This window comes from Alligator sinensis, unplaced genomic scaffold, assembly GCF_000455745.1.
Source record: "Alligator sinensis unplaced genomic scaffold, ASM45574v1 scaffold1059_1, whole genome shotgun sequence".
Taxonomy (NCBI): Eukaryota; Metazoa; Chordata; order Crocodylia; family Alligatoridae; genus Alligator; species Alligator sinensis.
In genome coordinates, this window is record NW_005842103.1 from 493,747 (window position 1) to 506,156 (window position 12,410).

At 60.2% G+C, this 12,410-nt stretch overlaps 1 protein-coding gene across 1 annotated transcript in view; it reads right to left on the reverse strand.

The window, feature by feature from the left end:
- Positions 1-12,410, reverse strand: part of DLG3 (discs large MAGUK scaffold protein 3) — a 111,138-nt gene that overhangs the window by 13,966 nt on the left and 84,762 nt on the right. Inside the window, exon 13 of the mRNA XM_025205041.1 lies at positions 2,946-3,060. Within this exon, the coding sequence (XP_025060826.1) occupies positions 2,946-3,060 (115 nt within the window). The remainder of the gene's footprint in view (positions 1-2,945; positions 3,061-12,410) is intronic.

Consider the following 12,410-nt stretch of genomic DNA (forward strand, 5'->3'; position numbering starts at 1 on the left):
GCTCCTGGGACCTGACTCTCTGACCATGCCCATGCTGCATTAGATGCTCCCCGGCAAGCCTCCAGAAGAGCAGCTACAAACACTTTGCCAGGCAGCTTTCTATGGCACCGTGCTCCTGGGGACCTACACCTGCTGGCTTGCCACATGCAGCATCCTGAGCTCCTCAGAGATCTGCTCCATGCTCAACTCCCTCCCTGCACTGCTCCCAGCTGTTTGTCACCACAGCGTCTAGCTCCAAGTGCCCTTGAGATCCAACAACCATCCTGTGCTGCATATGACCCTGGGAAGCCAAAGGAACAACGTGCCTGCACCCTGACAGCGAGGCCACGGCAGAGGACCACGTTCCAGGCTAGGTCTGCACAGCTGTATGGGGCCTGCAGGAACTCCTCCTGGCAACTTGGGTGTGGACCAGGGCTCAGCACTGGCTGCTGGGAGAGGCTGCAAACAGAACATGCCTGTCACCACCAGACTGGACATGGAACAGGGGCTGTGCCACTGGCAGATAACAGCAGCCACCTCGCAGGCTCTTGGAGTCTAGATACAGGCAGGGAGGGGTGGTGCAGGGAGGCGAGAGCTTTCTCAGCAGCACTCAGAGAAGAGGAGGAGGGAGGGAGCCATGCATACAGCAGGGTCCCCGGACCGGCCAGGCCTGGGAGACTTGTCACAGCAGGGGGACCGTGCCCTGAGCCGGGGCAGGAACAGGAACAGGAGGGCCTGCGGCATGTGTTACACTGCGGCCTGTCTGGACATGCTCTGAAGAGAGTGGTCACTGGTGCACGGGCGACCGGGGGCATCTGGCAGCCCAAAAAGTGCAGGCGTGGCCAGCCCTGGGGCAGGCACTTGCTTCCTGCTGGCAGGAGCTCCCCACCTGACGTCACAGCCATGCGCCTGCCCGGAGGACTGACTAAGGCAGCTTGGCAGCGAGCCCGGCAATTGCTGTCCCGTCCCCGGCACAGCTCAACCAGTTTCAGCTAAATTGTGCTCGAAACTACCCCACCCCACAAGCCCGGGGCGGGGCAGGGCGGGGCGGGGCTCTCCAAGATAGGCGCAAGGTGGCTCTGGAGCGTGGTCCTGGGCCACAGGAGCCCTGTCACAGAGTAGGGCTCGAAGGGGGTGGGGCTGGTGAACGGCAGGCAGGAGAGAGGGCCCGACGGGGCAGCTGGGCTGGAAGGGAGTTTTGGACAGGCTCTGAAGAGCTGCTGCACCCAGAGCACTGTTACAGCAGAGGGACAGGCCTGGTTCAGTGCCATGTCCCTGCACGAGGTGTGTGGAGGGCACGTGAGCCAGGCAATGCGAGCAGATGTGGTGCAAACGTCAGCCCCACGCCCACCAGAGGCAGGCACCTGCCATGGGAGGGGAGGGGAGGGAACTCCTAAGCTCTGGGGCCAGGAAGAAGAACCTCTGGTGTCAACAAGCGTAGGATCCTGTCCAAGCACAGACCATCTCTTCCCATCTGCTCATGAGAGCAGCTCGCTGCAGCGACCAGACATACTCGGGCTCCTGAAGGCCTGTGCAGCCCAGCCCAGCCCAGCCCCGAAGCCCGACCCCCGGGCCATCCGACGGCAGCATCAACAGGGGCATCTCCACTGCCTGACCCCTGCCAGGCCCGTTCTGCATTATACACCACACAGAAATGCCCTGTGGTGCAGGGAGTCTGCAAGGAGCCAGCCCTGCAAGGCTGGATTTAGGGAGCAGGGTCAGATCCACCCGGGAGCACCAGCGCTCCTCCACCGGGATTGTCAGATGAGGGCACGGGGCATGCCGATGAGAGGCTGATGCAGGGCCACACACACAGGGCCCACAGCAGAGCTCCAGTGCCAGAGCCTACCAAAAAACCTGGACATCAGAGCACAACCTGGCAGCCCTGGCCCTGGGTTCCCTCCGCAGGGGCCTCTTCTGGCGCAGGACGGCGGCAAAGCCAAGAAAAAAAAGGCCTTGCAATCTCGTCCCTCTCCAGGCAGCTTTCAGTACACAGCTGGCAGGCACCCCGCTGGGATGCCTGCCCACCCCCCTACCCCGTGACTCATTTTAATTAGCAAGTTACAATCACTTCCTAGCTACACATGCAGCTGCTGGCTGAGGAGAAAGCACCCAGTACCTGCACGGCCCGGTGCCCAGTACAGCAAGGCCTGGTACTGGCACATGGGTGTTGGAGTGGAAGGGGGGGAGATCTGTGTGGGGCAGGAAGGAAGGGGCTGAAGCAGCAAGGCAGGGATCCCTGCACATCGGATGCAGCTTCATCAGTGCCTTGCTCCAACCTGTGGGGACCCCAGCATGGCTCTGACCCGTGGGCCTGGCCCACGACTGAAGCAATAATCCAACAGAGCTCGTCTCCCCTCCAGCTGGACCCAGCCTCAGGGACTTGGAGAGGGAGATAGGAGCCAGCTCAGACAGCCCTGCACCTGACCACAGCTCTGGGAAGGTGCAGCCATGAGGTGCCTGAGCACGTCCCTACCGCAAAGCTCCCGATCCTCCCTGCTTAGGGCATTGCTGGTCCCAGGCAGCCTTGATGGCAAATTCCCCATTCCCTGGTGGCCCTTTTATTTCCAAGTGCTCCCTATGGTGGGGGGAGCAAGGCAAAGATGTTCTGCTCAGAGATGGCCCTGGGATAAGTGCTCCCACGTGGAGGCTCAGTCTGGGAGGACCTCTGCCCAGCACAAGCCTGTCCTGGCAGGGGTCTTGCACACGTGTGCACACATGTATGTACTGGAGAGGTGCCCCCACCTGCAAGGTGTCCCCAGAGTGTAGGCAGAGCAAAATTCAGCTGTAGAAAGGAAGAGATGGGCCCCACGTCACTGGAGAGGTCAGCTGCAGCGTGCGGGTGCTCAGTGGAAAACGTCGGGGTGAGACCCTCCCCTCCCCTCCCCGCAGTCAAGGGGACCCCTGGCCACCCCCAGCTCATTAGAGGCAGACGAACCCACGGGGAGGGGAAAGATGTGCCTTACCGGACATAGAGGGATCTCTTCTCGCTGGTCCGGAGTGAGCCGGAGCCAGAGCTCATGCTGCTGTTCATCATTTGTTCTCGTAGGTCGTGTATCTTTGACTCGAAGCGGCTGTACTCTGCAGAGAGACAGGGGGTTAGAGGGCAGGGGCAGGCCTGACAACCCCATATCACAGGCTGTTACATCTTGGCTTCACCAAGAAAAGAGGTGACTGCAGCCAATGCTCCTGTGACCCCCTTGCTGGATGGTGCAGCAGACCAAGCCACGGCCATCGACCTGCTTTGATACGGGGCTCGAAGTGCCGGGTTGGGCGCAGAGCAGGGCTCGGCACTGCTGTACTCCAACTACTGCAGCAAAGAGCTCTTCAGGCAGGGGAAGAGCTCTTCAGACACCTTGTATGCTCCCCCTCAGTGACAGGAGGGAAACTACCCCTTTTGCCCACCCCGGGCCCATGCACTGCTGCCCTGCATGGCTACTCTGCTCAGAGCTGCCGGCCAGCGCCCGTGAGCGCACAAGCCGGACTGCTCCCAGACCGGGTGCCGCAGGCTCTGCACAGGGGAAAAGGCTGAGCTGGGTGCTTCCTCGGTGTGGGCCGCTGTGTTGAGCAGCGAGCCCGGCAATTGCTGTCCCGTCCCCGGCGCAGCTCAACCAGTTTCAGCTAAATTGAGGGGAGCAAGCTTTCTGGAGCAGTTGTCCTGGGGGGTCAGCCAGCGGTGCCAGAGCTGGGGGCAGCGCAGTCCTCTCTGCAAGGCGGCACCAGCCCAGCCCCTCTCCTCCCGCGCTCCCACCACCCTCCTGCCCAGCAGCAGCAAGGGTCCTTTACCAGAGCCTTTAAGAGGGAAGAGGAGCAACGCGCTTGCAGCTCGCGGAAGTGCACGGATACCAAGGTGCCGAGACAAAAGGAACTGCGGCCAGAGGGCCTGGTGCGCTCCCCGAGCTTCAGCATGTACACGAGCAGGGAGTTGGGCTCTTTGGCAGCTCCAAGGGCCTCACGGGTGCTGGAAGCGGCCCCTCGGCCCAATCTGCGCACGGAAGGACATGCAGGCACTGCAGGCAGGTGCGGAAGGGGCTCGGGAACAACGGAGGCAAGGCTGGGCTCCGAGGAGGCAGCAGGAAGGAGCCGGCAGCTTTGCCGTGCGTTGTGCACCCCGAAAGCTGTGCAGCGAGCTGAACAGCCCCTCGCTGGTGGAAGGAAGCCAGCAAGACCCTGAAGCGAGCTGCCGGCAGCATCCCATGGAGCGGGGAGTTTCCAGCACCTGGAGCTCCTCCCAGCTCCCTCGCCTGACCTTCAGCTGGGTGGAAAGGTTGGGGACAAAGGCAGAGGGTGGGGACAGTTTCCGATTACTAGAAGCAGCTGGGAGAAAGTTTGCTCGGGTGCTGCTGTCCCTGCTGCAAGACAACCGGCTGCACTGAGCTGCTGCCCCAGACGGCAGCAGGGAGCCCTCGAGCCATGGCTCCAGCTCTGGGGCAAAGGGCACATCTCCCTGGGCAATAAGGACGGGAGGTCACTGACCCCGGGTAACAGAGCAGACACAAAAATCGCACCCCCTGGCAGGCAGCAGGGATATGCACGCGCTCGGGCAAGCTCGGCCCTGCCCCGGCGGGTGCTCCAGCAGGCAGGGGAGATGCCGGCGGCAGCAGGCCCCACTCTTGCTTACCAAGGCCCCCACCCGCCTGCCCCATTACCGTGCACCGCCGGTGCAGGCTGACATACACAACAGCTGTGCCTCCTGGCAGGAAGTGGATCCGGGGAGGAGGAGCAAGAAGCTGCCTTGGCACAGCCAGGCCCAATGTGCTGCCAAGCTGCCTGGGAAGCGTGGCAGGCGAGGTGTGCTCCAGGCAGGCACGGGGGGAGCCTGGGGCCTCTCATGCCTTTTGGCAGAGGTGCACGCGGGGCACGGGCACGTGCCGACCGCATTCCTGGGCCCAGCTCTGCTCCCCGGCCTGGACTGTTGCAGTCACCGGCTCCTCAGCAACAGGCCCAGGGAGAGGCTAAACAAGTGACGCTTGCTCCTCTCTCCCCAAAAAGGCTGCCACCAAACGCAGCTTCCTGTCCTCACCACTTCCACACGAGACACATCCCTCTGCGGAGGGGGTGCGAGGGCTGGGGGCAGCGCTCAGCGGGAGGGAACCGATCACCAAGAGCAAGGACGTTCCTTTGGCCCGAGTGCCCAGAGGTCACAAGAACCGAACCGCCACCTGCCCGCCCGCCTGGCACCTATCCCACCGGCAGCTCGCAGGGCAAAGACAGTACGCGAGAGGCCTGGGGAGACAGCGTTCACCCTGGATGCTATCGCACTCCTGCCATGCTTCACCTTCGCTATGTGGGCTTCCTTCTCACAAGCACCGCTGTCCGGACAGAAAGCAGCACCCACCAGACAATTAAACACTCAGGAGTCCGGAAGAGCCAAAGGTCAGGTCATCCCCACTTGGATCTATCCGTGCTCCCCAAATCCCTGGATTTGCATCCATCACTGAGGCACCCTGTTGCAACACATCTCCAGCTGGGGATCACCCCCTTCTCTCAGCAAAGGCAGACTCTGCAGGCACAGCAGGTCCCGAGAGAGCCCCCGACCCCCTCAGCTTTTACAGACGACTCCCCTATCGAAAAGGCTGGTCTCTTGCCTCTGCCACGAGGCCCCTGCGCAGGCAGCAGGAGAAAATGACTGTGCAGGGGAAACTGGAACGGGCGAGGCGACAGGCTGTCACACACAGGAAGCAGGCTGAGCATGGGGAAGCGTTTGTCCACGGTTCTTGCTCCCATCACTCATGACGTCTTCCCAAGCTGCGCTGTACAGGTGGGCAACCAGCATGGCCCTGGGGAGTCCCAGGGCCCCGATTCAAAAAGCTTCTGTGGATGGACGGGCTGGTGCACAGAACGGAGACGCTATGTGCATATAGCAAAGGTTGCCGGCAAATGCCTGGTGTGCTGCATTTCACAAAACCCCAGCACGTGACTATAATTAGAGACTGGTGTCAGTGCAGATGTAGACAAGGGGCAGGGCTGGAATGATGCAACCCAAAGCACTGGAAAGTCAGGAAATGCCCAAGTTAACTGTGCAGCTTTTGCATTCCTGAGTGTCCTTGCGCTGCGTTTCCAGAGTGGCTTTTCCTAAACCAGAAGTCACAGAAAGGAGCCAAAGTGGTGCCTCACAGTGCAGGCCTCAAGCCGACCGGCGGCTCTCAAAGCCACAACTATGGTGCGTCCAAACTCCACCGTCCAGACCAGGCATCAGCTGACCACTGGTCCCACCTGCCTTGGAAACCCGCATGAAGAAGATCCTCTCCCACGTGGCCAGGAACAGCTTCCCTCTGCCCCTCCCCGCCTTCGGTCCAAGCCCACGGCCCGTGGCTCACCTCTCCAGCTGGTAGCCAATGCCCCTGCCACGGCACAAAGCTGCTCTCCTCCGCTGCGCGCTCCACGCCTCAGCAAGAGCCCCCTGCGAACAGGCTTGGCGTGTACAGCAGGCACTTTCTAAAGACACCTCACTCAGGCAAATCAAGCTCAATTGTCATCAGGACGCTCCACAATACCTCTCCTCAGCGACAGCTATTTTCCTGCCAAAAATCAGCTTTCAACTGCCAGCCATGTCAGCTGCAGAGATGTGCAAAAGACGGGCACAAAACTTTCAAGAGCTGAAGACAGAAACCATTTCCTGCCTTCCATCCCATCATCTTCCCACGCCCCGGCTCCACCAGTTTGAAGTCACAGAGTTTGTATGTTAGATGAACACCCCCCGCAAAGACGCATGGCTCTGGCAAATGTGGCACTGCAGTTGCAAGGTCCAGCACTTGAGAAGCGCCAGGCGTACAACTATAGTTGTGGGTGCCACGAGATGAGGTCCTGGTGGAAAAAAGCAGCCCATGAGCATGTAATCAGAGAGCACGCCCCGACACGCCAGCAGACGGGGCCACTAGCGTCACGTAGTTCAAGAGCGTGTGCTCACCACCGAAACCACGCTCTCTGAACAGCTCCTCGGCTGCTCGGGTTTTTAAAACAAGAAACATGCTTCATGCACCTGTAACAACCTCCCAGCCCACATCGTCAGTGGGGCCGAACGCCGTGCTCCCGTGCGGCTCGCAGCCAGCGACCACGTGAGCTGCAGCATCAGGCTGCTCTTGGCAGCGGGGAAGGGCAGGGAAATAGGCAGCACTAGGTCCAAGTGGGGCAGGGAGCCCCGGCGGGGTCGCTCTTCCCTGTGTGATGCCCAAAAGGAGATGACTGGCGTCAAAGCCTGCCCATGTGCTCGGCTAGCAGTGGTCTGGCAGGCCCATCTGGCATGCCCTGCTGCCGTGGGGGAGACCGTTCCTGTGCAGCGCCTTTGAAAGGTGACCACAGTTTCCTTAGGAAGGGAAGCAAGAGAATGAAAACCACCACTTTTTAAATAGCCCCTATCTCAGCAACAGCTGGGCAGGAACCGATGGGACAAAGGAAACGCGATTCTCCCCAGACAGGTTTTCACTCAGCTGCAGACAACAGAAGTGCGAGAGGAAAGGGGCCGTGGGTCCGAGCTGGCACATGGGCCAGCCCAGCTCTGGCTGCAGCCCCGGCCCTGTGTGCATGACCGTGCCAGCTGGCCCACGGGTTTGGAAATTCAGCAGTGAGGGAGTGGTGGCAATGTTAATTGTCACCTCACCCCTGCCAGATTTCAGGACCCACAGGGAGCTCTAAGGGCTGGATGAGGCCTGCAGGCCAGAGGCTGAGCACCACTGAGCTACAAACAAGGTGGCGGTGGGAAGCGTTCTCCGTATGAGAGCCTCTCATGCGAGGCGGCAGCACCCCTGGCCCAGCATGCGAGAGGTCCCGGCTGCACCGGTCGGACACAACCTGCGGGCTGCACGTGGCCTCCCAGTCCAGTCCCCAGCTGGCACCCCTCTGGCCGCTCAGCCTGGCGCCGTTTGGAGCGCGGGATGAAATGGGATCCTCCTCCATCTCAGAGGAGCTGCCCCGGCTAGGTCACGGCTGGCATTCCCGGAGGAGTCCAGCACTCCGCCTATGGCACAGGCTGTCCCGAGATGCCCGAGGGTCCCTTCCTGGAACAAACGCCCTCTCCCCGCCAACCGATCTCAGCCAGAGAGAAGCCGAGCTCCTGGCACGTGCAGCAAGAAAAGGTTGGGGGAAGGGGAGCAGGTTTAAGTTTAACCACCAGCAGCAGGGAGCAGCTCATTAGCAGGGGTGGAGATCACCAACTCCTGCTCCCAGGGGCAGGCAGCCACTGCCCCCCTGCAGACCCAGACACCCCGTGTGCCTTCCCCCAGAGCACGTGGGCACCGCGCCTGCTCTGGACACACTGGGAGCTGGCCTCCCCCCGAGAGACATGAGATGTTGCCTACACTTGGAGCAAGACCAGAGCAGGTGCTGCAGAGACACCCATCGGGCACTGGCCTTTTGCTGGGATGGTCGGAGCCAGTGCCCCGAGGGGAGGGAGCTGTGCGAGCACAGGATCTGTACCTGGCTCTGGCGGCAGGGCTGTGCTGCTTGGGCGGAGGGCAGGAGGCACACCCAGCCGACACAGCTGAGCCAGCAGAACGGCAGGGCACGCCAGGCCAGAGCTGCTGGCTCCCCGCAAGGCCCAGGTCACTGCAGCGCGGCGCACCGGCACCCGTGTCCTCCCCAGAGACACTCAGCCCGGCAGAGCCTGACATTCCCTCTGCACCAATCTGCTCCAACCCCGGGGCTTTCCTGGGAAGTTTTGCTTGGGCTGTGGAAGAGCGCCGGAACCAAGAGGCAGATGGGGACTGTCTCCATCTATGGGGAGGATTCGGCCAGCGTGGCGCAGTGGGAAGGGCACGAGGCGCCTGCAGTCAGGGTCTCCTTCGACCCGCTGTTGGCAGGTAAGCTCTGGAGCAGAGGTCAGATCCACCTCTGCTCAAGTCCCCGTCTCCTCTGAGCCGGGCAAATGTTACCTCCACCCCAGCTGCTTGGACTGTGTTGTTCGGGAGCTGGGCACCATGCCCTGGGCTCAGAGGCTGCAGCTCGTTATTGCCACTAGCCCATCACCACAGAAAAGCACTTCTGCCCAGTGATCATTCCCCCTGCCAGGAGCGGAGAAGCCAGGGGTCATGCCAGATGCTGCCACGGGTCTCACAAGGACACAGAGGAGCACTCCCCTGACCTGCCACCTTCCAAGAAATCCCTCAGCTTTGAACTCTCTGCAGAAACTGAATGGATTTGGATGCCCAGATGGCGAAGCTCTCGGATCCAAGAGGCTATTGTCTGCATCGGTCTCTCCGGCCCCACAGTGAAATAATTCCTCCTAGGCTTGTGTTTATCGCGAGCCCTGCGCCCCGAGCCAGTTGCTGTTTCTGTGGTAAAGGCACGCAGTCAACGGAGGCAGAAGGCAGCTGGGTAGTAACCCAACAGCCCCGGGAAGAGCGATCCCCAGCATGCAACTGCCCCACGCCCATGCAGGAGCCGTGACTACGGCAGGCCCTGTGCCTGGCGTGTGGAGCTGGGGCAGGAGCCCACGTGGCCTGCTGGCTGCAATGGCCGAGTACGAGTCCTGCCTGCCCAGAGCCAGATCTGCCAAATGCTTTGCTGAGCATCCTGCGGTCCAGCTGCAGGCGACATGGGGATGGCGGTCAGCTGTGCCCCTGGACACAGCCAGCTGTGAGACGGTGACGGAGCCAGGATCTCCATCCTGCTGTCCGCTCTGGATCTACAGTGCTGCGCTTTGCCTGGCGAGTCCCACGGTTACAAGAGAGGGCCCCTAGGACCTGACAAACCAGGCCTCTCTGCTAAACCACAAAGGCATCTGCCACCAAACAGCTGCTACTTTCTTGCTCTAACTCCTTTCTCGGGGGTTTGCTAGGGTCACTGGAAAGGAAGTCTCAGACGGCTTTCTCCAGCTAAAGGAGAGAAAGCAACCATCAAAGAGGGAGGCGAGCACAGGGGAAGGGTGCCTCTGGGCCACGGCATCAGGAACTGGAAAGGAGACCTGCACCATGGGTCGTGCTCCAAAAGCCCAAGATCCAGAGGAAGGACGTGACTGTGAATCATCCCAAGTCACGATACCTGAGAGGTCCCCAGTGCCAGTTTCTAACAGACAGCACCACGCGTGGTAGGGACCGGGCCGCAGGGGACAGCAGGGAGACTTGCTTGGGAAAGTGGCGGGGGCTTGCAGAGAGCAGCGCAGCCAGCTCTGCCGAATGCACGTCTGCTTTGGGAGCAGGGAACCGCGGGCTCCCCACGAGGGCTGAAGGAGCCACTCCAGAGGCAACCTCTCTGTCTCGCACTACCAGGATGTCCTTGCTTTCAAGGCACCTCAGTTCACTGCGGTCACTCCCTCCCTGCTTGAACCCACAGCACGCCTCTGCTCCCTGGGCGCGGGCAGAGGAGCCTGGATCCAGCTGTGCAACTTTCTTAAAAGTCACCGCAGCCCTTCAGGTTTCCCTGCTGGGATCAGCCAGGAAGAACGATGACAGCGAAGAGGGCGCCCTGCCCCTTCCTGGAACCTTATGCCATCATCGAAATCGCGGCGCTGGTGCCAGGGGATGGCAACGCTTGCCAGACGAGAAACTGAAACAAGGGACTCCGGTCAACGCAGACCACTGCAGGGAAGGGCTGCTTTTGCAGTACCGGTCCATCTGCCTTGCCACTCCTTCATGCAGAAGGCGGGATGGGGTGGCACCTCAGAGACTAACGCATTCAGAAAGGCGTAAGCTTTGGTAGGCAGTAGCCTACCTGGTCTGTGCTAACACCTGATGAAAGAGGCTGTCGCCTATGGAAATGTATGCCTTTCTGAATTAGTTTCTAAGGTGCCACCCTGCCCTGCCTTCTGACCTCAGACTAACATGGCTGCTATTCTTTCCCAGTTTAACTTGGCTTCCCTCCCACGACTACGTGGATGATATTAAGAGGGCAGAAGCTGTGGAGATTCAGGCAAGTCACTAAGTCTCCACTCTGACCCAGAAGCTTCAGGGAGCCGGCCCGTGCACTATTAAACAGCATGCACTGATTTATCAGAGTCTGAGCAAAAAGCCTCTCCTTTGTTCACAAGGGCCGGGCAGATAAGAGCACAAGCACTTAAATTAACAATTGCAAGGTAAAAGGGGTGGGGATTTGCCATGTGCCAGCTTCTCCACGTTAACAACCCATAAACCTGTGCTCCTAGACGGGACCGCTTCCGCACGCAAGGGCATGCTGTGGAGCTGACACGCACTTCCATCCGGCAATAACAAGCAGCTGATATGCCCAGGCCCTACGCTTCTTGCAGCTTTCACCTCTTAACTAATAATGAATTTCTGCCAGTTCCTTTCATGGACATGCACTGCCAGGTTAAGCACGTACCTACTGCATTCAATGTACAGGTTCATCGCAACTGTCTGCCTTCCCCAGTGCTCTGCTCGCCCCTTCAATGCCGGGCACTATATTTGCTCCGAGAACGCCACAGCTGCTTGCCGCGACAACTTCAGATCAGTCGAACCGGCGTTAAGACACTCGTGTGCCTGAAGCCATCATGCTATGAAGTCACATGACAGTCGTGACAACACAGGAAGGCCACGTGCTATGAACCCCAGTGATTTCTGAGCCAAAGGCAAAAGGGGGTCAAGATCCTGCTCTCTGCCCTTTGCTGCATGCAAGAAATGCTCAGCCCACACTGCTCATTTCTGTCAAACCCGCTTTGCAAACACAGCCTGAAATACAGGAACACAGAGGACTCCTGGACGCACACCCCCACCCCTACAACAGCCATCCATCTCCCTTGCAGCTGGGCCTGGTAGGGGGAGAAGCAAGAGCACGTGAAGGGACTGGCAGGGTGCTCACCTGGACAAAGACAGGTTAAGAAAAAGACAAGGTCCAGGGAAGGCTGAAAGCTTTCACCGTGAAGAGAGAAGCCAGAGAGAGCGAGCGCTCCCACGCATCCTCATGCACAACACAATGCAACACAAGGGGTCAAGGACGGGGAACAACGTGCAAACTGAGGATGGGAATCTGCATCCTGAAGTCACAACACAGACCCAAGGGCCGCGAACGCCAAGAGCCTCCGCACCCGAGACCAGCACGATCGTTGCTCACGGGTGGCCTGCTTCTGGGGCAGACCGCATGCGAGCTGCTGCAGGAGAGCTCCGACTCTGTCCGGCGGGTCAATATTTAAACCCCAGACCCCAAGGAACATGTAGTGGGGAGCAAAACACCTGCCCTTCCCTCCCGGCTCCCCTGCCTCAGGGACGCTGGGTTCGTGGCTTTGGCAAAGAGGTGCAACCCGGCCTGGCACAGGAGAGGCTGCGGATACCTTTGCAAGGCAATTACAGGCAAATCTGCTCCTTTTAAAAACACGGTTTAATTAGCATCTTCCGAGGATGCTGCTGAAGCTGTGCAAGGCGCAGCCCTGCAATGCCGGCCTGCAGCCTCCTGGGGCCCTTTGCAACCGGGAGCTGCCCCAGACAACAAGCCATCTGCCCCGTCCCTGCAACCAATGCCTCCCCACAGGCTGTCCCCTGGGGGCTGCCTGCAGAGCGGAGCCC